This window comes from Hirundo rustica, chromosome 6 (genome assembly GCF_015227805.2).
Source record: "Hirundo rustica isolate bHirRus1 chromosome 6, bHirRus1.pri.v3, whole genome shotgun sequence".
Classification (NCBI taxonomy): Eukaryota; Metazoa; Chordata; class Aves; order Passeriformes; family Hirundinidae; genus Hirundo; species Hirundo rustica.
Genome location: NC_053455.1, coordinates 47,139,103 through 47,161,813, shown reverse-complemented (window position 1 = coordinate 47,161,813; position 22,711 = coordinate 47,139,103). Strand labels below are relative to the sequence as shown.

Here is a 22,711-nt window from a genome sequence, read left to right as displayed (position 1 = left end):
CATCAGATCATAGAGAACCCATGCGGCAGAGCAAGCAGTAGGAGCATTCAAGTAACACATCCACCAGTCCCTGTGAAATCTCTTCATACTGACATTTGGACACCTCGGCCTGCAGTGTACCACGACGACACTGTTGTAGTCACAAAAGTCAGGCGCCCAACATACACTGGCCCCAGCAGAGAAGCACCAACTCTGCAGCTGACTGTTTATGCTGTGCACAAAGCACAGGCATTCTCCCATTTCATTTCAGCTGCCCCCGTCTCCCTATAACTAAATTATTGTTATTATGCTCCGCATAATCCTAGTACTGACAGGGAAGTTTGTTATACATAATTAAAGATATTAATTTTGCAAGGAACAGAAGACACGAAGCCAGGAACTTAATACTTCTTTTTTTTTTTTTTTAAATCTTCCATTAGAAAATTACCTTCATTAGCACCGACTCACTGAGCTTCTCTCTGTTGACAATTTTTATCGCGACCTTCTGACACGTGACACAGTGAACCCCCAACTTCACAAGCCCTGGAGGAGAAACAAAGCACAATAGAAAGGAAGAATTGGTTAGAGGTTGAAGTTAGTTGTTGAGGTTTTTCCTTTTAGAACACCATCCAGGCTGTTGGCAGCTTATATGCAAACAAATTCCCATTAGTACTTCCTCCAACCAGAAAAGGTCTTGTGAGTAAAGAAGAGCCCTCAGCCCACATTGTGACCATTTGGCAGCAAAGCCGCCAACATCATTGATGCTCCTGCAGTTTCTGCCACTAAAACTGGGGTTTTGTTGAAGCACTGTAGCCCAGCTCTCACTACTCAAAAGTGTGTTCTACCAATAAGAAGTTCTGGCAATTGAACTGCACTGGACTAAGGGTTTTTGCTGACACCTGACATCAACAAAAGCTTAGAAATCAACAAAACTAAATGTTCACAGACATGGCTTCTACATTTCTCTAGCTCCTTCCAAAGTTTCCATGATCTCAATAAAAAGACACTTAATTATGGCTTCCCTCACTGTTTTAATTTACCCTGCTGGATTAAGTTAATACTGTGATGAATGCCACTGTGGTGTGGAGGAACATCAGCGTATGCTGCTACAATTCTAAGTTCTTGTTTTAGTTATTGTTCTTGTTTTAGTTCTCATTATAGTTATTATTTACTATATTCTTGTCCTTATGCTGTTAACTGATTATATTGCCAAAAGGATGTTGATATCCCTGTCAGGATTAGGATGTCTGAACTATATCAAAATATGGAACACCAAGACTTAAAGAGGTAAGTAACATACATGAGCTATTATCTTCTGCAAAATTTTCATCTAAGTCTGGTGACTTACATGAAGGTACACTGAGATACCTCCCACAAGGAAGTTTAAGATGGTCCCTTGAGCTCCCAACTCTACTGCCATTAAGAAAATTTGTAGCTGTACTTCATAGGTTATGCAAGTGAGATCTTGTTTGCTTCAGGTTTTACTCTTGTCTAACATGCACATACAGCACAACACCCGATGGTCTGGATACCATCCCACTCCACACACTACATGCCAAATTGCCATTTAGGTTAATTCAGTTATAACTGAACTAAAAAAGAAATGGCACCTCCCTGGTGTCAATAAGACCTGCTGTGTTTTGCAGAGCATTTATGAACAATGACATCAAACAGTAGAAAAAAGACTTAGTTCCTAGCTCCTAGGCTAGGCTGCAGTTAAGAAACCAACCCCAGCCCCTAATGCAAACCACAAAGCCAAGCACTTTGCTTTGTGTGGAATTTGAACATAACAGATTTTCAGTCCAGTGAAACACTGAACACGGGAATTCACACGTCTTACTGAGGGACAAATAGATTACTGCCTTACTACAAACTGGGCTCAATTAAATGAACTAGAGTTTCATCAGGGACTTCAGCAATCTTCTGCAGGTACTTGTCCATCCTTTTTCTACACAGTTAATCATAAATTTGGAATTATTAATCACTGGCTATTATGTGGAGAAATAAACCCCCAACTTGCTTCCAGTCATATCTTTTCTGGCATGCTCAAGTGTTCTGGATATTTCTAGTCACATAATTTCGCAGTCTCATCTGGTTAAATGCTGACATCCTCACTTTCAGCCACGACATAAACAAGTCACAAAAATTAAGAATGCAGTGCATTGACAAATCCATTTGAAACTGTGTATAGCAATAGTGTGTCCTCTGCCTGAAGCAACCGAGAAGCAGAGCTGGGGCAAGATGCTGTGATGTCCAAACACACTCACTCTTCTGTCTGCATTTTTTCTATTCAGTTTGTAATATTAACCAAAGCACTTCTGGCTCTATGCTCACTGTTTAGAGTACCTGCAGCCTTAGTTATGCTTTTCCCCTTTGGCTTTGTTCTGTGTTTGGATAGAGGCTACTTGGCACCACCCTGTTGAAAGCGTGCGCTGTTTCAATCTGTGCCGATTGCTTCCTTCCTGCTTCTAGGACAAACCACAGCCTTACATCACTCTTGCAGCACAATGACAGCACTTTTTACATTGCTCTTAGTTACACTTTCAAATCTCAGCAGAACTCCCAGCTTAGTCCTTTATATTTAGACTCCCGGGATCTGTGGCACTGTGTTGTACTGCAACGTGGCACAGACCAATTATTTTCAAAGGTCAGCAAGGGTGAGAAACAACTGCTCTCTAACTGGTTCTTCACCAGTTAGACCTCTGATATCTCACACTTTAGGATCTGATTTCAAATCTTGTTGCTCCCAAATCAAGACATCTGTCTAACTGAATGTGGCTGATTTATAAATTGTTTTTCTTTTGTCCTCCCTGAAGCACCCTGTCATTGAGCTCTAGAAGGGTTTAACCATGAACTTCTGCGACTGGATGTCTGGATATCTTCACAGTGTCCTTGTAGCTGTTAACCTACCACAGAAACTCAAAAATTAAAATTAAATTATTCTGTTTACTTCAATGAAAAGTTAACCAATTGTTAGAAAGACACCAAACACTTTGCAAAACTGGTACTGAATCATACTGATTTTATATCGAATTAATTTCATTGACCTCAAGAAGTCATTCTTGATTTATGCCATAGTATCAAAGGACAGGATGAGAAAAACATATGTGAGATTTAATGCATCTTTCCTCTTCTTCTGATTTGCATTTTAAAAATCAAGAGAAGAAATGCACTGTCATTGCTGTCTGTTTTGTGGAGATAGAAATTTTAGACAACTCTCTGAACAGCCCAAGACAGCACTTTTCACTGCACTAAATTCTCTGAATGTAATTTTAGGATAAAAATAAAACACATCGCTGTGCCTTGATTCCTCCCTTCTCCCCTGGCCACTTCCTTTTGACATTTGCATGCCAGCCTAAGCAGAAAAGAAAAGAAAAAAAAAAAATCCCTCTTGGTAAGCCCATCTATAGGATAACACCTTCCTCTCCTGCTACTACAAAGAAAGCCTAATTGAACTGAGGCAGGCAGGGTTTGTCCTCAGGACTTCTGTTTCTTTCCTATAATTTCAGTCAATTGTGTAACTACTGAGAGATAACTTAAATGTAGATTTGAGATCCTGTGGGCTTCTGATTCTTAAGGAGCCCTTTCACTGACACAGAGAACACAAACCATTCAAGATGCATTATTTATCTACATAATAACAGACCTTAGAGAGAAGCAACTATGTGAAAAAACTGCTGAGCTGTAACTGAAATAATGGAAGTGGCAGAAATGCCTGCTTGGAAACTAGTGCCCAAGGTGTGTTTACAAGGGTTGTGGAAGAGGTGCTGTATCTTCCATTTTTTCCTCTTATGTATACGCAGCTGTTAATGAGCACTTCAAAACTATATAAATCCTCCTCCAATAAAAATGTGTCAATAAGTTAGGTACTTATTTGTAAACCTTATCTACACAGTCAGGCCAGCACGGGTATGTGTATCTTCTGCAAAGGAAAACAAACACGGCTGCTACTGCTGTTGTGGTGAGGATATTTTGCACTGGCTTGGCTTACCGCAAGTGCGCCAGGAAATAAACAGAGCTTGAACTTGTCCACTTCATGAGTAATTAACTCTTCAAATGCAGGCAAGTAACCTTTGTGACTGCTAAAGTTAACTCTGGTCTGTCCTGACAGAAAATCTAAGATGCTGTGGGAATCAACTGCTTGAAGTTTCCCTCAACCACCCACACAGCTGTCACATGCTCACTGCTTCAGGCACACCTCAGATCTCCATCTGTAGGTCATTCCTGGGGACTCTGGACACTGTCATCCTGGGGCTTTCAATCAGTTGTTGCATCCAATGAACTGGAAACATTGGGTTGCTTTTGATCTTAGCCACTGAAATACATCAGAACCAGCCCTATAATTGCAGGCTGGGGAGTAAAGAGGAAAACATGAACACACTGGAAAGCAAGGGGACATGTAAGTTAACACTGTCTTTTCATCATAATTAAAAGCCACAATTTAGAAACCAATGAGCATGAGAAACCCCAGATGACATGAAGATGCCACTGAAGGAGAAGAGCAAAGGGAAGTGTACAGGCCTGACACAGCCCAGTGCAGCAGTGACCTGCTAATAACCATGCCTGTGCATTTTTTTTGCTGGCAAACTCCCACTCTGTGGATGCTTACAGACATACAGATAGCTTTTGAAAAGGACAGGAGGTTATGTGATGAGCAAGGGACAGATTTACATCAGCTGGAATGGTGGACAGCCGATCCTGAAGCAGTACAGAGAGAAGATTCTTCTTTTACCCAAGAAGAATGTTCTGTGGACATGGAGAAACAGCTTCCCTCCAGCTTAGACAATATATTCACCGTGAGTCCACAACCACAGCAAGTGGCTGGTAATGTAACTGGCAATCACCTTCAGGACTTTTCAGCCAAGGACAGGATTTCAGAAGAGACTCATCTACTTTTGCATCACATTTTGTGTAGCAATTTTGTCTAGCAGAGAGTGAAAAAATCATTAAGAGTTTGGAGCTAGTGCTATTTGATACACACTTGTGTAAATAGTAGCATCTTACTAATGATTACATTACAAATCCTCATTAGAGAAAGAAACATTCTAGGAACAAGAAAGAATCTTTCAATATTAACCAAACCTGAAGTCTGTCAAACACATTGATCTGAAACAAATTATCATTTTGAGCGAGAAAGAGAGAATAATAAATCATGAAACACCACTGTGGTTTAAATACAGCACTTATGTTATATTCATTGTCGATGATATTCCCAGTCTTTCAGAAATCTTAAACACAAGTAACTTGTTCTCCTGACTTTTAACCATGAGGCAAACAACTACTCAAAGAAGTAAAGGTACATTTGCTGTATTTCACACATATGATTTTTCCCATTTGTAAGTGGAAGTCTCTTGTTTTCTTTTAAAATAAAACCAGCCTAAAATAAATTTCTGTAGTAGGAAAACTAGAACTGATTTCAGAAGATCATCTGCACACACATGTTGCTTGCTCTTCACTTCAGATCGCATTGTCAAAAACCTTAGAAAATCTGAGTGGAAAGCCCTGGTCTGACCAGAAGTGTCTGTTTTGGCTGGATGAGCAATTACAGGAATGGCTAGAGAGAAATATCACTCCTCTTTTAACTTGAGTTAGCTAATTGCCAATTAATTCAAGTCAGTGAATACTCTGCAAATGTTAATCTAGGCACTGCAAAACACAAACATTTGTGGTTTACTTCAGGGCTCAAGTACTGGCAACAAACTATGAGGATCAGAAGAGGAACAAAAGTTCTAGGCTGACAAACTCAAGTACACTGTTTTTCAGAAATCTTGATGTGTATATATTTTTTCTGCACGTGAACTTTGTAAATATGCTCTTTATATACAAATAATTTCATTTATCCCCACAAATTGGAGGTTTCTGCTGTAAATCTTAAAAGAATTTATGTATGCTCATTCCTGGAAACTACATGCACTAACATTTGCAAGACCTGCAAAACCTCAAGGATGCTAGCCCAGAAAATCAACCCTTACAGCAAACAAAAGCATTAATATATCTCAAATAGGATGGAGGACAATCTTAAAATGTAATATTCCTCCTCTTTATTCTCCACAGTTATCTTCACAAACACTGCAGTTTCAATTAGGGTTAAATCAGTTCAGTTACAGTGTCTAACTCTGCTGACTGCAGTGAAGTTGCTTTAGATCTGCAACAGTGGAAAATGGATTAAAATTTGGCCCACAGCAACATGATTTCCATAGCCATAAAATAAGGATAATAACACACTCACCTTGCAAGGGCTGTAGAAGGATTAACTGATTAATCCATGCAAAGAATGTTGGAAAGGGATATAAATACTATCTAAGTTTTACATATTACAGCCAGGAAAACTGCATTCTAAATACAATCTGAAAAGAAGCCTCTAGATAATTTCTTCTTATTAACTTCCATTTCACATCCCAATTCTTTTAGAGCACAGATTTCTGGTCTCCAGTGATGCACATCTATACTACTCTTAGCTGCACTGGAAAGAAGTTTGTTACTGAGCATCATACTTACAGAAACCAATAATTGCCTTTAATTACTTAGTCTTCTCATTGAAGAGCTGTTTATTTTTCTATAGCAATTGTTATCTCTAATTATTGCATTTAAAATAAACAGAGACTTATATCAAGTGACATGCAAATTACATGGTATCAATTTATAACTGCATAATGGAAAAAGGAGGTATAGGAGAAATCTAGAAATCTAAAAGGATGAGGATGGAGCTACCCAGGTTGGTAATGAAATATTTTGACTGTGGGCTCTTCTGCAGAGCTATTCTAGTGCTAAAAGGCTGTTCTGAGGGCTCATGCATTAACTGTTTTTAAACCGCATAAACTGTCATTAGGGTAGGACTAAAGCCAGAGTTCAAATGCTCAGCAGAAGCATGGAAGGAGAGGTTCATCAGTGCTGAGATTCACATGCCTCAGCCCAGAGCACAGGAGACCTGCACACTAAATTGCCACAGCCCAGATTTACTGTCCTGAGCTACGAGCACTGTCGAATGTCTGGTGGCTCGGCCAGCCAGAGGGACACACTCCTAAGCTCAGAGATTGGTGAGAACAATGCATCAGCTCAGATGTGACTGGATCCACACGCCTGATATTAGGGAACAAGGGACACAAACACGTACAGATAAATATATACAGAGCAGCTCAGCAGGAGCAGGTTTTACACTGGATGCCTCAGAGATTATGGTAGGATCATCCTCCAAGCTCAGCAGGATCAAAACACACAGAACCAACATCACCTCTATTGATTTCTATCTTTGTCTCTTTCTTGCAATATTTCATAAATCAATACTTCTCAGAAAACCCTTATGTCCCTTGAATATAGCAGAGATTGTGAGTGTTGAGCCCTTTCGATGTGCCTCTTTCCCATCTCACCAGACACATCCACGTATCTGAAGACGCCCCCTCAGGGAACCAGGACACAAACCTTCATCAGCACACTGTATGCTGCTTTTGCAAAATACCACTATTTCATCAGCCAAACTCTAACACACTCTTGAAGTCCTCTGGGATCTCTCAGCAGCTTGTGATGTCTATGGGCTGAGTTCCTATTTCAGATCAATTCTTTGTTCCTGTATAAAAACACCTGGGAGACTAAGCTTTGCTGCCATGGAAGAAGTGCAGACTACAGCTTCCAATGTGGACATCTGAAAGCATAGGGCAGCACCCCCATCCCCATTTCGTGCAGAGAAAGAGAAGAGTGATTCCATTGTTTTTAAGTTCAAAAGATAAATTAAAATACAGCACAACTTTCCACTGATGCACCAGGAAAAAGAGCACAACTCTTTTTACATCTCTGGATGGGTACTGGGAAAACTCTGCTTTCACTCACAACTTTCCTAGTCAGAAGCCTTTTTTCTCCTCTTTCCAACAGCTGTACAATCTCCTTGTAAAGCTCCTCTTGAGGAATGATGAGAGCCATGTTCCCCTTCAGACTTCATTAATCCTTTGTTAGGAGATGACCAGACAGCCATCTTCAGGTATAGCAGGAAGCCAGCAGAAGTCTGTCTATCCTGCCTATGGTATCTTTTTGGAAAACATGTTGCTGTAATTAGGTGATCTATTAAGAAGCACTGATGAACTAGTAAGGAGGGAATAGTGAGCAGCAGAGAAAGTGGGTGAGGAAGGAGGAGGAGAAACAGCACATAAACTGCTCTTCACATGTACTTTTAGCTGACGTTAATCCCATTTTCTATGCTAATTTCTTATATCTCCCCTTCTTTACCACACCTTTCCACACTCCATCAGGAAGTCCTCACACCCTTTTGACCCTGGTACCAACCAAGATTGTTTCAGCTAGGCTATATGTATATTAAAAACCTAATTAAAAAGGGGGGTTACCATGGAAAACCTTGATATAGCAGAGAGGTCATGCTATTCACAAGATTAGGCTCACCACAGAAAACTTCATCTACCCAGCTCAGTGCTGATACAGCTTACTCTGCCCTCTGACATCTCTTAATCACCCTCTGACAGATTCCTAACAGGATTTTCACCGAGTGCCGATATGCTGCCCTTCAGTTAAGGGCTCAAGAAGTGACTGGATTAACCACACTTGCACCCGTGCCATGGACAAGGGGCCAAACAGCAAGCCACAAGCACAGGCAGCTCCCAGGAATCCCAGAAGGGCTTGTTGATAGCAGTGGGGTATGGCCTATACACAGGCAGAGGAGAAATGCATTGGACAGCCACTGTATACATTGTTATAGAGATACTGGTATTTTTCCAAGGACAAATTGCTCTGTATCCAGTAGAACTAACAGAGGCTGACCACATGCAGATCCACACCCCGATTTTCATTTCATCATCCACCACAAAACTCTGGATCCTCCTCCAGTCCCAACTCACCACACCTATGGACATCCTACTTCCACTCTCCTCCAGTGTCATAACACCTGCAATTTCTTCCCACACCTCTATCCCCACTGACTCTAGCTCCTTATGCCTCCTGTAGTAACACTCTCCATAGTTTTACCCAGTTCGCCTGCCAGCTGCACAGTTTCCTTCTGGGTACCTTATTCTTTCCTTTCTCCAGTGTGAGAGACAACAGATGCTGTGGCCAGTCCAGATCTGCAAGCACATGGTCACTGTAAAAAGTGTCGGAAATAGCACATTTTCTTAATTATACTGGATATGATGAACTCCAAGCCTCTGGTTTAGGACAATGCGAAAAAAGACATCTGGGAATTGAATTCTGATTTAAAACCAGGAAAGTCACAGCATAGGAGTAACAGAATGAAAGGTAAGAAAAATGAAAGTATTATAATATTAATGAGGCATATTAAAAAACCCCAAACTGAACAAACTTTAAAAAGTATTTCCTTTAATTTGATAATAATGGCTAAGGTCACAGCATGGAGCTGAAAGGATTTGTTGACTCCTACACCAAGAAGAACTGTAGCTGTCTGCTCCTGTAGTACAAAGTACACTACAGCTGGTTCACTATGTTCCCTACAAAGAGAGGAAAGCAGGGTGTCATATTCAAAACATAGAAAGGCCTAAGCACCTCATTAATTTTAGGTATGAGAAACAATGCAATACCTACATAGCATGGTCAGCTGTGCCTCCACAATAAAAAGAAAGAAAATAAAGTGAATTTAATTTCCTCGCAAATGGAAGGTGGTTAGATATACTGGAACATTACAACCCACCTTCTGATACCCAGCTTCATCACACGGAATTCATACCACAGTGGCTGAGGCTAAGTATGTCCTGAAATACGACATCAATTTCAAACTCAGGCAGGAACCAGTGGTTATAAAAGGATGAGACCTATGCTGTCAAAACACATCTTTGTGTCATACTTCTGCTCCAGGATTTCTATGCAACAGCTCCAGCCTGGGCTGCTGGAAGATCTCAGAGTGATTTTTTCTCTTCTGGAATGAGTCCATGGGTCTGATCTAAAGCCTTCTGAAGTCAATGCAAAGGCTCATCCGTTTTAGGAAATTGCACATCAGTTTCTTCAGCAGCAGCTTAGAGCTCCACAAACCTGGCTCATTCTAATAGGTGTTGCTGCAGACAATGACACTGAAGTGCTAAAGATCTGGCTGTAGAAGACCTTATTCCAGAACCAGTTGTTCTCAACAGTTACCAAAGTGTACAACTCCTTATATGTGTTAACTATCACTCAGGTAGAACAAATCTGCAGGCGCAGGTATTCTTTAATCTTCAGCACCTCTTACTGCATCACTTCCCTACACAGGAAAGAGTTCTGCCTTTAATCAGACTGGTATTTTCTTAGTATCAGAATGAAATGCTTAAATTAGGCTCCCCACAAACACTAGTTCAAGGCCAGAGCCATAATAAAGAAAAGAGTGGATGACTTTTTTAGAAGTCAACCACGTTTTACACCCCATACTGCTTCTCTCATTGCTTTGTATTCTATTAGTGATTTTATTCCTTGGCCCCACACATTTATCAAGAAGCATCAGAAGACTTCAGGAGGATCAATCAAAAGATTCACCTTAAGAAGAAGGACAAGTTTTAAGCCTGGACAAGTACGTAGAAATAAGCAAACAACCAATAAGCAGCCTGTCCCTACACGCTACAAACCTGAGCAAAAGTTAAAATATCATCCCTCAAAAACAACCCTCCCACATGAGAACACAGTTTTCCCCACTTGTACGTTACTGTGACCCCATTGGCTTCCCTGGAATTATTCCCAGTTCCCTGTGACCGAGAACAGGCACAGCAGCCCTCCCAGCCTCTCCAAGGAGGTGACACAACACAGCACAGGCTAGAAACAATGGCCACAGAGGAGCTCAGTGTTGACTCAGAGTCACTCACGCTCAGAAGAGAAGGCAGCTCAGAAATAATTGAGATTGCTGTGCCTGTTCAGTGTCCCGACATACACAGGGGATAAACATGTTAAAATAATACAGTACTACCCAGCAATAATGGCATTAGACAAATCACGTATCACTTCCTGAAAAGCCTCTGGCCTTAAGGGATACTGCCTATACAGAGCACAGAAAATACTCTTTTGTCCTTATGAACATTACAGGCACTTTAGTTCTTTGCCTTTGTATGATGAACTCCTAAGCAGCTAGAAACTGCTATGATATTCTTTACTTGTACTGCAGGGTCAGGCCACCTGCACATCCAGGCCACGGCCAAGTCGCACAGAGTTGGGTATGAAGGATTTCTTCTTGAACACAAAAATCAGCAGCCAAATAGCCTATAGACCTGGCAGGACAAGTATCCACAGCAACACAATCTGTGTATGACCCTTTATGCTTAAAAGCGAGAGCTAGAGGTTGCAGTTGAAATTTTATTAGGGTGATAATTAAAAAAAACCCTCTCAGCCAGAATGGAAAAGGACTTTTAGAAGAGAATCAGGAACTCTAACAAAGGCTGAATATAGAAAAGCCTCAGAGCTGAACAGCCTAATTCTGGTACCTCAGTACACAAACCATTTGGCCTGGTTTGGTGAGATGGACAAACAAAACCACTTTGGGAAACACTGTGAGCTGCAGTGATCTGTGAAATGTCACAAAATGGTGGAACAGCCCTGCCATATGCACAGGATCTGCTTCCTGAGTTCCTGCCAGGTTAGTGAGGCTTCCTGCACAAACAGACTGGCTACACACATTAGAAACGGGCGTGCATGAAGGCATCGGGATACTGTGAGCTCTTCCAACAGCAGAGGGTGCAGCAGATACAGCCCCACAGGTCTCAGCTGCAGAAAGACCTGGTCTAAGTTTCCCAAGGGATCATTTTTACTTGCACATACAAGACTTTAACTCTTCCTTTCTATTTCACAGGCATGCGAGCTCCAGAAGACAGAGAAACACAGAAAGAAAAGCTTACTTCTTACAGAGAGAAGCTAACTTCCCTTCTGAGAGAGAGAAGAGGTGCTCCCCTCAGGTCATATTAAAGGGAATTAAGGAAAATCTGTGGCTTTTGTGTGATTACAAGTTTTTAAATACAATGGAGAATCCCTCATCCCAGAGCATCAACTGTAAATCCCACTAATAACTTCATGAAGCAGCCTAAATAAAGGTTATTTTGAAAACCTTTGTTGCTCTTTGCAGCGTACTCTTCTGAAAATCTTCCTCTTCAGCTCTGTGCGAGTGTTGCTGTGAACAGTACATTAATGCTAAACTGGGAAGAGAAGGTGCCTTCTGAAACCACAGAGGCAACCATGTGAGTGAATGCAAGGAACATCCAGACTTGCACTTGGTGACAGCGCACTGGAAACAGCATAAAGAAAATCAGGGCAGCAGATGTCCAGGTATTTAGCAACAGAGTTAAAGAAACAAATGAGGCCTTCTCAAGCTGTTCTGATTTGTGCTAGCAGGCCATAATTCACTGCTGAGGAGGAAAAAACCATAAATCTAGAATTTGCTGTAAGCTACACATTATCACAGAATTACGCTGTGAGGGATCTCTAGAGATGATCAAGTCAAAGCCCCTGCTCAAGCAGGGACAGCTAGGACACATTGCCCAAGACCACATCCAGTTGGATTCTGGGTATGTCCACAGATGAAGACTCCATAAGCTCCCTGGATTCCTGTTCCATTGTTTGACCACCCTCACTAAAAACATGTGTTTATTGTGTTTAGATAAATTCTGTTTTAATTTGTGCGCATTGTCTCTTGTTCTATCAGTGGCCACCACCAAGAAGTCAGCTCCCTCTTTATTCCCTCACAACAGGTATTTATACACATTGATGAGATGCCCTTGACCTTTTTCCACAAACCAAATCGTCTGAGCTCTAATCCTCCAGAAGCAGCCTCAGTTTCTCCATGTTTGTGGCTCTATTCTGGATTCAGTATGTCCATGTTTCCTGTACTTGTGGAGGCCCAGAACTGGATGCAGTTCTCCAGCTGTGAGCTCGAGCAGAGGAAAAGGATCACTTCCCTCAATTCAGGTGATCCTGCAGCCCAGGATACTGGTTCCTACCTTTGGTACACCAGTGCCTGGCTAGCTTATGGTTAACTTCTTGTCTGCCTGGACCCTGAGGTCCTCCTGTGCAGATCTGCCTTCTGGCTGGCTGGTCCCCTGTGTGTACTGATCCCTTGGTATTCCTTCCCAAGTACAGGACTCTGCATTTTTGTGACAGTCCTGCCTGCTCCATTCTCCAGCCTAAGTAGCTCTGGATTGCACCACAACTGCCTGGTCCATCAGACATTCCTACTGGTTTTGGTCTCAAAAATCCCATGTATTGAATTTGGTTCATTCAGTGGCTTTCTTCCATTCATTCTCTGTCGGTATTAGTGAGCAAAGAACACTTTTAAAGTGTTTTAAGGATATTTAATGGAACAACATTGCTTCTTTGCAGCAGTTTTAAAGAATATCATCTGAATTACTTCAAGTAATTCTTCATATTTTTTACATGTTTTATCCTAAAAGAGAAACTGTCCCCTAACATATTCTAGTTAGTACAAGACAACCCAAAGAAAGCGAAACCAGGAGCTGTGCAACAAAAAGAGAGTGAGAAAAACATAAGAAAATATGTGCATTGAGCTGGTTGTTTTTCTTCAGCTATACCACAGTTCATTCTCAGGAGTCCTATAAGCAGAGACATCACTGGGTAAGTTATAACTTAAGAGCAATTTCACATGGTTCTTCTCTAACTACAGGCAATGCTGTGGATGAGCCACTGCGTGGTAAATTCATGCTTTTATTGTCTGGATGTGTGAAACGACTTCACCTTCCCACCCCAACCTTCCTACTGGTTCCTTCAGCTTATGTGCCCTCTAAAAAAGCCCATCCGTACAAACTGCACTCTAATTCCTCCCACACATCAGGGAAGAGCCACGGCAGAAGAGCAACAATCCAAATAACCAAAGATGAGACTTTCTCCTCCAGAGCCCTGGCTTTAAGGTCTGGTTGGTCTCATTCTAATTCCAAGTGAGGATCCCAGCTCAACAGAGTCTGTTTTCCAGAGCCCAGAAATTGTCAGGTGAGCAGGGATGTGTCCTGGGAAGCAGAAAGAGCTCTGCACAGTGTCTGCCTAGGGGCACCTCACACACTGTCATACCTGGTCAAAACAAAATTTTTTTAAATATTTTAAACTTTTTGTTTATTTTTAAATGGAATCAGCACATCTGGATAATAAATAATGATTTTTCATTTTTTAATAAAATTAATTTCAATTCAATTTTCAAGCCAAATAGAGGTTGATGCAAATGGCCTATAAAGACTATATGTCCATCTACAGTGACTAGAAAATGCCAGTCATCAATCTATAATGTAGTAAAAAAAATTCAAGAAAGGATGCAAGTAAATGCACATCAACTGCATTATGACTTCAGAGAATGGGCAGTAGAAAATAATGTCTTCCTAACCACAGAAAAGAAACGCTAAATTTACTTCACAAATTATCCTAACTGGATGGCTACTAACTTGAAAATAAACCTTTCTTTAGGAAAATACCTAAAATGTAGAAATAACAAATAAGGATGGAATCAATAAATGAAATCAAGATTCTGCCCTTGCTGATTCAAACCATAATAAAAATCCAAGATTTAAATTGCCTTGATTTAAATATAAATTATATAATATAAATTCATCAAATCTGTTTGTCAGATAACAATTCTCCTCACAGCTGTGAGAGAAGCCCCACATCAGAGCTTAACAAGAGCCCTACCTCCTCAGCATGGTCCTTACCACTTCTGCACTTAACTGGCATCTAGAGCCTTGTGCTGTGGTTTGAGATTCACTTTTCCTAATTTGCTGTTGAATGTGGGAACTCTTCAAGATGGAGGAACATAAGGAATTACATCAGTGATAGGTTAATCAGACTTGAGATGGGCTCCAGCCTTAAGACAGAGCCAGCAAACTGTACCAAGTGCTGGAGCTACTGAAGCAAACAAGGTAGAATCCATGCTAACCAAGAAGCAAAAAGACAGTAATGTTTGCATATACAGAGGAATTTGCCCTCTTTCTCCTGCTCACATATAAGAGACAAAGCATGAGGTAATAACCTGTCTGCTTCTGGAAAAGCCCAGCTTTAAGGGACACAAATAAGGATAGGATGTAGCAGAAAATAGTTTTCTCCAGTATTTTTTCTCAAGCATCATGAACATACTTCATGACTACAAAGAAAATTATTTTTAAGGAGAAAATACATAACATAACACAGAAATATGTGAACAAGAGCCCCATGGAATTGTTATTGCTGTTTACATTGGAAGACTCGAGTCAAGACTAGGACTCCACTGTAATAAACAAAATGCTTACAACATGTAATAGGTGCTCCACCCCCGCTGCCTTGGGGTACATGGTTATGATCTAAACAGATAAGGCAGTCACAGAATACACCTAATTATGTGCTATATCTCTGTTTGAAGATAAAGACTTTAGGCATTAAGGAACTGGACAACTTGCTGAAGGTCACACGGAAACTCTGTGGCAGGGCTGGAAACCATGTACATGCCACAGTCACATTTTAAGTTGGTGGCAGAAGGCTGCAAAAAAGCTACAAACCCACCATGAATGCATTTTCAAATGCGAACTATATGCTAGAACATAAAAAATTGGCCAGTAGACGGTAATTTTTATAAAATTCCAGACAAACCTCATACCTAGCACCTGCTTTTATACAGGAGTATAAAAGGATAATAATTCCATTTGTGCCATGAGGTTCCTGACTTACAGCAAAAAACTGAGAGCAAAAATGGGGTGCTTTCTATGTTATACGTGAATATATAAATTTGGTGAGAGTGCTTTCAAATTTACGATCCATTTAATGAAAACAGCAATTAACAAAATCGCAACACTGTATTTTAGATAGGAGAAAGGATGCTGATTCCTGGAAGCAATGAAGGAACAGAAAAAAACCATGAAGGGAAATCTCTCTCCCCTGAGCAAGCGTTTTACCGGCTCTGCTGTCGGAAAAGGATGGGTCTGTAGCAAAACGATAGGCAGCACTGACAGACCAAGCTGCTCAAATGGAAAGGGTTAAGCTGGCTGTTAGGGCGGGATGTTACAAACACGGGTGCCCGTATGGCGATGTCCCCAGCAGCAGCAGCAGCAGAATGGCTGCCACGGCTCAGTTTGTGTCCCTTGGCGGGGCGCAGGCTCCGCTCCGCCGGGCAGCGGGGCCGAGGCACGCTCACTGGCTGTGTGCGGGGACGAGGAGGGCTGGCGGGGCTGGAAGTGCCGCTCTGCAGAGCAGCAGGAGCACCGACTGGCACTTGCGGGGAGGTACAGTACAATAATCTCCATCTGCATGATACAGCTTTGAATCCCCTCCTTTACAGCTCAATAGGTGCATCTGCTGCCCCTCTGCTAATCCTCAACCTTGTTTAAAATGCAGATCAGTGGAGATCGTGCTTTTTCTTTCTCATTACAGACCATACCCTAAAAGAGCTTTAATCACGCAGACAATATTCTATCACTTGCAGGGTCTGCTGCTTCATTCTTTCCTCTTGCCTTTGTTTGGAAGCCAGATCTTTGTCAGGCACTAGCAGCAGCAGCAGAATATAATGTTGCAGTGCAAGGTTTGAAGCTAGTGGAAGTGACTATAACCTTTCCCAAAACTGTGGCAATGTAATTAAAAGGCTGTGACTGCAAAATATAAACAGCAGGGAACTCAGGTCATAAGAACCTCCTGAGAAAAGGCATCTTAAACCCCTGGATATGTTGCATGATTTTAAATGTAAAAAGCAGCATCAGCAGACTTCCTTACTTGTCTTTGTCTCCCTAGCACTAATGCACCATGACATTTTTTTAGATGTCAGAAAGTACAAGACCTACAGAGGAAAGCTATGATTGGTTACGTGACTGTAGGCTGAGAAAAAATATTTAATTTATTTCACAGAAAGAGCATATTCATGAGCATACATATGTGCAAATGCTAACCTGAAATAACTAGCTCTTCACAGGCAATTCTACTGCCAAATGAATGACCCTGTAAGCTGAAAGGCTGTTCTTGCTGTGATGAGAAGGAGATCAAGCAAGTCATCATTGTAAAAATAAGACCATAAGTACCACTGTAGCTGAGCACTGGTCCAGCTCTGAATCTTCTAAGAAGTGACATCCCAGAGTCCTCCTTTCTATGACGATTGCCATCAGTGCATTTCACAGGGCAGGCTCAGCCTGGAATTCTTCTCATTTATGTTTATCAAATTAATTTTCTTCTCTAGCAACCTTAGATCCCACAAATAATTGTATGGCATAATACACTAAATCTTGTCTTTCCCTGTATCTATAAACCACAGGAAGAAAGATAAGAAAACCAATAATTTTACCAATCAGGGTCTATCTGTCTTTCACAAATGTACAACATATGGTGGAGAGGAGGGCAAAGAAATTCTTCCTGTGTTCTTACCTTCTAAGAAATATGTTCACGGCATGGTGATAAAACATAGCACAGCACTTCCCCTACCACAGAGAGCGGGATAAATACTGAAAGATTAAAAACACACAAGGGATGTGACTAAGAGGGATGTGCTCCTTGCCATTAATACTTGTTGAGCCACCAGATTCCCAAGAGATCAGCTGAGGACAGTTCACTGCTTGCAAGATGTCAGGATGCTCCCTGGACTTTGGTAAGCCCCAGACTTTCCCTTCCTGAAACTGCAGCTGCTCTGCAGGGACCCTGTGCGGTATCAGAGCCAACTGGGCATCACAGAGCATCTTGAATGGCATGATCCTATAAGCAGACACAGCCCACAACCATTCATCTCCCTCCTCAACATAAATACATATGCTTTGCCCATTTCTTAAGCCCAGGCAGGTGCTCTGCTAACCACCGACTGCCTAGACAGCAGGAAACCCAACATATTCTGCCTGACTTACACATCTGTACATTAATTGTTGGAAGCAGCAGTCCCATTATTCAGAGCCTCACTCATTTGAACTCACAGGAGTCCCCAACAGTGGGTCTGTGACTGCTGGTTTTGCTGATCAAGGACAGCCCAGCACGGGGTCCAATTCTGCCAGTTGGCATCACAGCAATTAAAGGGGGGAAAAGACTATGGGACCAGTCATTCCATCGGTGCAGAACTGCATTTATTATTTGACTCATTATGGAGACACAATGTGATTTTCAATTAGCTGTCCAAGGGTATGATCGAACACAAGATACTTTAATTATGTATTTCATGGACATGCTTCAAAGGTGCTGTTTCACTCTCAAAATAATTAGCTGCATGCAGAGGCAACTTAGAGAGTTCCTGAGAGCCCCTGGTTACTTTCCTTTAAGAAACAAAAGAGTTATCTAAGTTTCCTGAAGTGCAAAGGCCTCCTGGTTGAAGGTAACTGCACCTAATGTATCTATCCAGAATCGTAGGTACCTACAGTTGTGTTCCCAAGGAAACATGGAAAGCGGTCAATGGCTGCCAGATGTACACTTCCTCCTTGAGAAGCAGCCCCCTGTGAGCATTAGGTCCTGCAAGGGAGTCTTTGATGAAGCATCCTGGGATGCACACCCACACCTCCGCATGGACTTCCCAAAACAAATCCAGGAAAGCAGAAGTGAAGCAGAATAAAGCAAAAGGTAGGGAAAGGCTGAAGAAAACCAACAAAGCTGAGTCGCATTCACTTCTCTCACTGAATAGCAACGCTGACCTACAGCAGCAGTGTTTCATTTCGTATTTGTATACGCAGTAGTAAATTACTACCTCCTGATGAAAAAGGCAAGGAAGAGGCCATGAAACAAGTTTTCTCCAATTAACAAAGCCTCTCAGGACTACTTACACACTGTCCCCTCCTAATGAGGGCACCCAAAGTCATAATCTAGTTCTCCTTTATAATTAACGTCTGTAATTACTGGTATACAACACTATGCCTTACTAATGCTACTATTCACAACATCAAACATTTATATCTTCGCTTTTGTGCATATTAGATGCAAAGAATGCAAGTTTCATAGCTAAAACTTTTTTCCCTCCTCTCATACAGGAATACCGGATTCCCATTTCAGCCAATGGTTTAAGTGTCTAAGTATTCCAAAGAGAGTCTAGAGGGAAGGTTAAATTTTGGCACCCTTTACAAATAGATGTGAATAAAACTGGTTTTCTTGCTACAAACAGCAATGACTTGAAGGACCCCACCTGCCAATGATCTCTACCAAGGTGACCAGGTGACATATACTGCAACTTAAGTAGAATTGCTTTCCTTAAACATCTATCTGGGAGCTGCTGAAAACAGTGCCAAAAGGAATTAGAAACATCAACTGAAAGGGCTAAAATGGCGAATGTAAACGTTGCTAGGGGATATTTATTGTTCCCACCACAAAAATGCCATATGACATCTCTCCCAAGAAACAGTCAACCTGAACACTAACTCCCCAATAATGCAATTATCTGTGTCAATGTCAGGACAGGGCCCTGTCCCTCCACATCCATTGTCATATGTATTTATCTCCTGTATTGCAGCAGTCCTGCTGGCCTTAGAAAGGTGTTCCCTTGGTGGAAATGAGGCCTGACAGGAAAACAAAGAAGAGATTTTGAATGCATAGAGACATCTTTTGTAATTAAGGAACTTGGGTGTTTTTCCTGTAGGTGTTTATAAGAAGTTAATTTGTTTGTTTGTAAAACTACTAAGCTTCAGGGAATCATTTAAAAAATGGTTGGTTCTTAAAATTTAAAGAGATTTTTCCACCACTGAGTTCTCTGTAAATTATCACTTATGGACTGGAAGGAGGTAGCATGCACCTTCAGAACATGCAAAATGGTGATGAGTACCACACAGGCAGAAAACGAAAATTTCTCCATGCATCCTTGCTGTCTCACAGCCTGATTAGCTGGGTGATCCTCAGCACCAGTGAAAATGTCAGTGAATCTTACTGATATCAAATGCCAGTTTACACGAAGGATGGGTAGTTCAGTATGTAAGACAGTTAATAAAACAGAGAAAAAAAAACTTAGTAACTTTAATCTCTGGACAGGGTCATGTGTTGTAGTTCTACTTACAATTTAAACACACAGAAACTGTCCTGTGGGAACAGTCATTCAAGTGCATCAGTCAACATGGACCTAATTACCCCAAATTTTTTTTGAATTCAGGCCTCAATCTTCCTATGATTTTGTTTTTTCCACTGGGTATATAAATCTGCCACACAGAAATACTAAGGATTAATGTATTTGGGTTGGTGAAATGTCAGAAGTACTTCTAAGGTGTTTCAATAAAGGCTCCTTTTCTTTCTCCTTAGAACGGTGCAGGAAAGATAATTTGCTGACCTTGCTATTTCTAAGTCTTGTACATCGGCAGATGCGGAGTGCCCATCAATCCCCAGTGACGGCTCCACACTTGTAATGTGTCCACCCCAAGTTCATAATTCAGTCTTTGCATAACACATCCCTCAGAATGTATCATGCCCTGTCATACTAGAGTGGGCCAGCAAATGGAGTAAGCATGTGTCCCTTTTTGCACAGATTTATACCTTCACTTAAGCAAATTCTCTCCTTTCAAACTCAGGTAAGAGGCAGACTGCACACGGCTAAGTCCAGTCTAATCCTACATGTGCCATTTTTAATTGCTTAAACTGATGGGTTATTTACTTCAACGATTTCTTTTCAAAGTTGCCTCTTAAAAATAAACGTGTATTTCACAACACAGCAGTTAGTCTGTGGTGGCCAGCATCTCTTGAGCACATGCCACCGTGAGACAGAAACATTCCTTTGTCCTTCAGACACAACTGAGATCCCCAGTTACATAAACCGTAACCACGTTGTGCAAGTTATTATGACAGCAAGTGTTCTTGTCATTTGTCCTTTGCCATTTATTCCTATTGTCTGTATCAGGAGTCCTTCATCATACCAGGAAATCAGCAATTTCCTTGCCAAACAGCCCACCAGAATTTATAGCTATGCAGTGAAGGATGCATCAGCCTTTGCAACCTATGTATTTATGCTGGAGATACCAACAGCAGTAAAACAAGTGAGTTCAAGTCAATAAATAAAACAGATGCAAGTGAAAAAATAAATAATCTGATCTCAGTTAAAAACATGTGAATAAGGAGAAGACTAACTGAGATTAGTGGAACTACTTATGGGTTAAATCAGTACTAGCAAGGGAGGACTACAATCACCCTTTGCAAGCAATTGAGAACACAGACTACCATTGCACTGCCTGACAAGTTGATAACTCATCTCCTGAGTGGAAGGAAAATATGCCAAAGATTTTAACCAGCTGAGAAAGCCAAGGGCCTAAAAAGTGCATATATTTCATTCACTTACAGAATGGGAAATCCACTTTTAGACCTCTGCCTCTTATTGCTCAGTCTGCAGATTAATTTTAAGCTTATTTTGAAATTTAAAACATTCCAAGGATATACATTTCAGTCTACAGAGCAGAAAAACATCACCAATTAATGACTGGGATCCCTTTACTGGAGAGAGTCAAGCTCTAAGTCTTCTCTGAAGGATATGGAGTGCATACACACACACAAAAGATTATGCAAATCAAAAACGCATCACATTATGCAAACAAAATTTACTCTACTACACACAGGCTCATGTTAGTCTTTATGACAGTCACACACCACAGGAAACCCAACTTTCACCAAATAATAAAAAACAAAATCATAATTTTTGTGCTGTTGAAGGAGATTCTACGCCACACACACATCTCACCTCAACCAGCTTGCAAACACAGCTCTAAAGGCTGTTTACCAGAGTGTGATTTTCACCAGAGCTGCAACCAAACATGAGGCAGTAAGGGTCGTGATATGCTATCCATTACGCCAGTGTAAAGCAAGAATAACTCCAAGTTTGCAGAAGAGCGGCACTGAATCTATTCAAAGACTGTCTACAGTGCCATGGGTTTTCCTGTTTCCTCACAATGATTTTCATATCAAAATTATAACACTAAGAACAGTGGGCTTGTGACCTCCTTGTATTATTATCAGTGAGCCTCATTTCAGGGAAAGGTTTGGGGAAGATTCTCTGGCTCCTGAGCATTCAGGTCATCTGTCCCTCCAACCCTAGGTCTCTTTAAAGTAGACAGACTGGTTTCTCATTGGCTGAGGTAGTGCAAAAACCTGAACTGTCCATGCCACCTGTCTCAAGTCTGAGGTACCACGCAGTTTTAATGACATGGTCCTAATGGAACTATCTGCAGCTGTTCATAAAGTGGTTTCTTAATGGGCCCCAAGGCATATGACTGAGCTGATAGTTCTGTACCAGTTTTATGCAGGGTTTCCCTTCATTAAGCTACTTCTTTAGTATGAGCTGTCATATTCAAAGTCCTTTATGAATTAGGAGCCTTCTTAACTGATTTCAACAGCATCTGGCTTCAGGGAAGGAATCAGGTCCCTGCTGTGAAGTGTTTCAGCCCAGTAGCTCTGTCTCAAACCTGTCAAAATTGGACAGGACTCCTGAGAATTTTATCAGGATTGGGCACAAACAACACCTTGAGTGCAAGCTAGATGAACCTAAGGCCCACAAGGTAAGATATACTACTGAGTAAATCACCGGACATTCTGAATAGCTAGTTCTCTGTCTAGGTTTCAGAAAGCAAAACTCTGTCCAGATCCAGGTATATTTGCTGAAAAAAATAAGCAAAATAAACATTGAGTCCCATTCAATGAACAGTATTTGAAAGGAAGCATTATAAGAGAGCATCTTTAAAACCAAACCAAACCAACAACTGTAAGTTGAATTTTCCACTTCCAAGAAAATATGCTGGTGGAGGTTGCCATCAAAACCAATGTTAACGTTTTTAGCATTTCACTATTCTGGATACCATCTAATTCTCCATCAATTCTCTAATTTCAGCTGAGTTTAACAAAAAGCTCACACTAAAAAATAAAACAACAAAACCTGTCAACAACGGCAACAAAACCC

General features: G+C 41.2%; 1 protein-coding gene across 1 annotated transcript in view; it reads right to left on the bottom strand.

Moving 5' to 3' along the window:
• The window catches only part of BRSK2 (BR serine/threonine kinase 2), a 311,906-nt gene that overhangs the window by 156,790 nt on the left and 132,405 nt on the right, over positions 1-22,711 (bottom strand). The window contains exon 3 of the mRNA XM_040066118.2: positions 428-522. Within this exon, the coding sequence (XP_039922052.1) occupies positions 428-522 (95 nt within the window). The remainder of the gene's footprint in view (positions 1-427; positions 523-22,711) is intronic.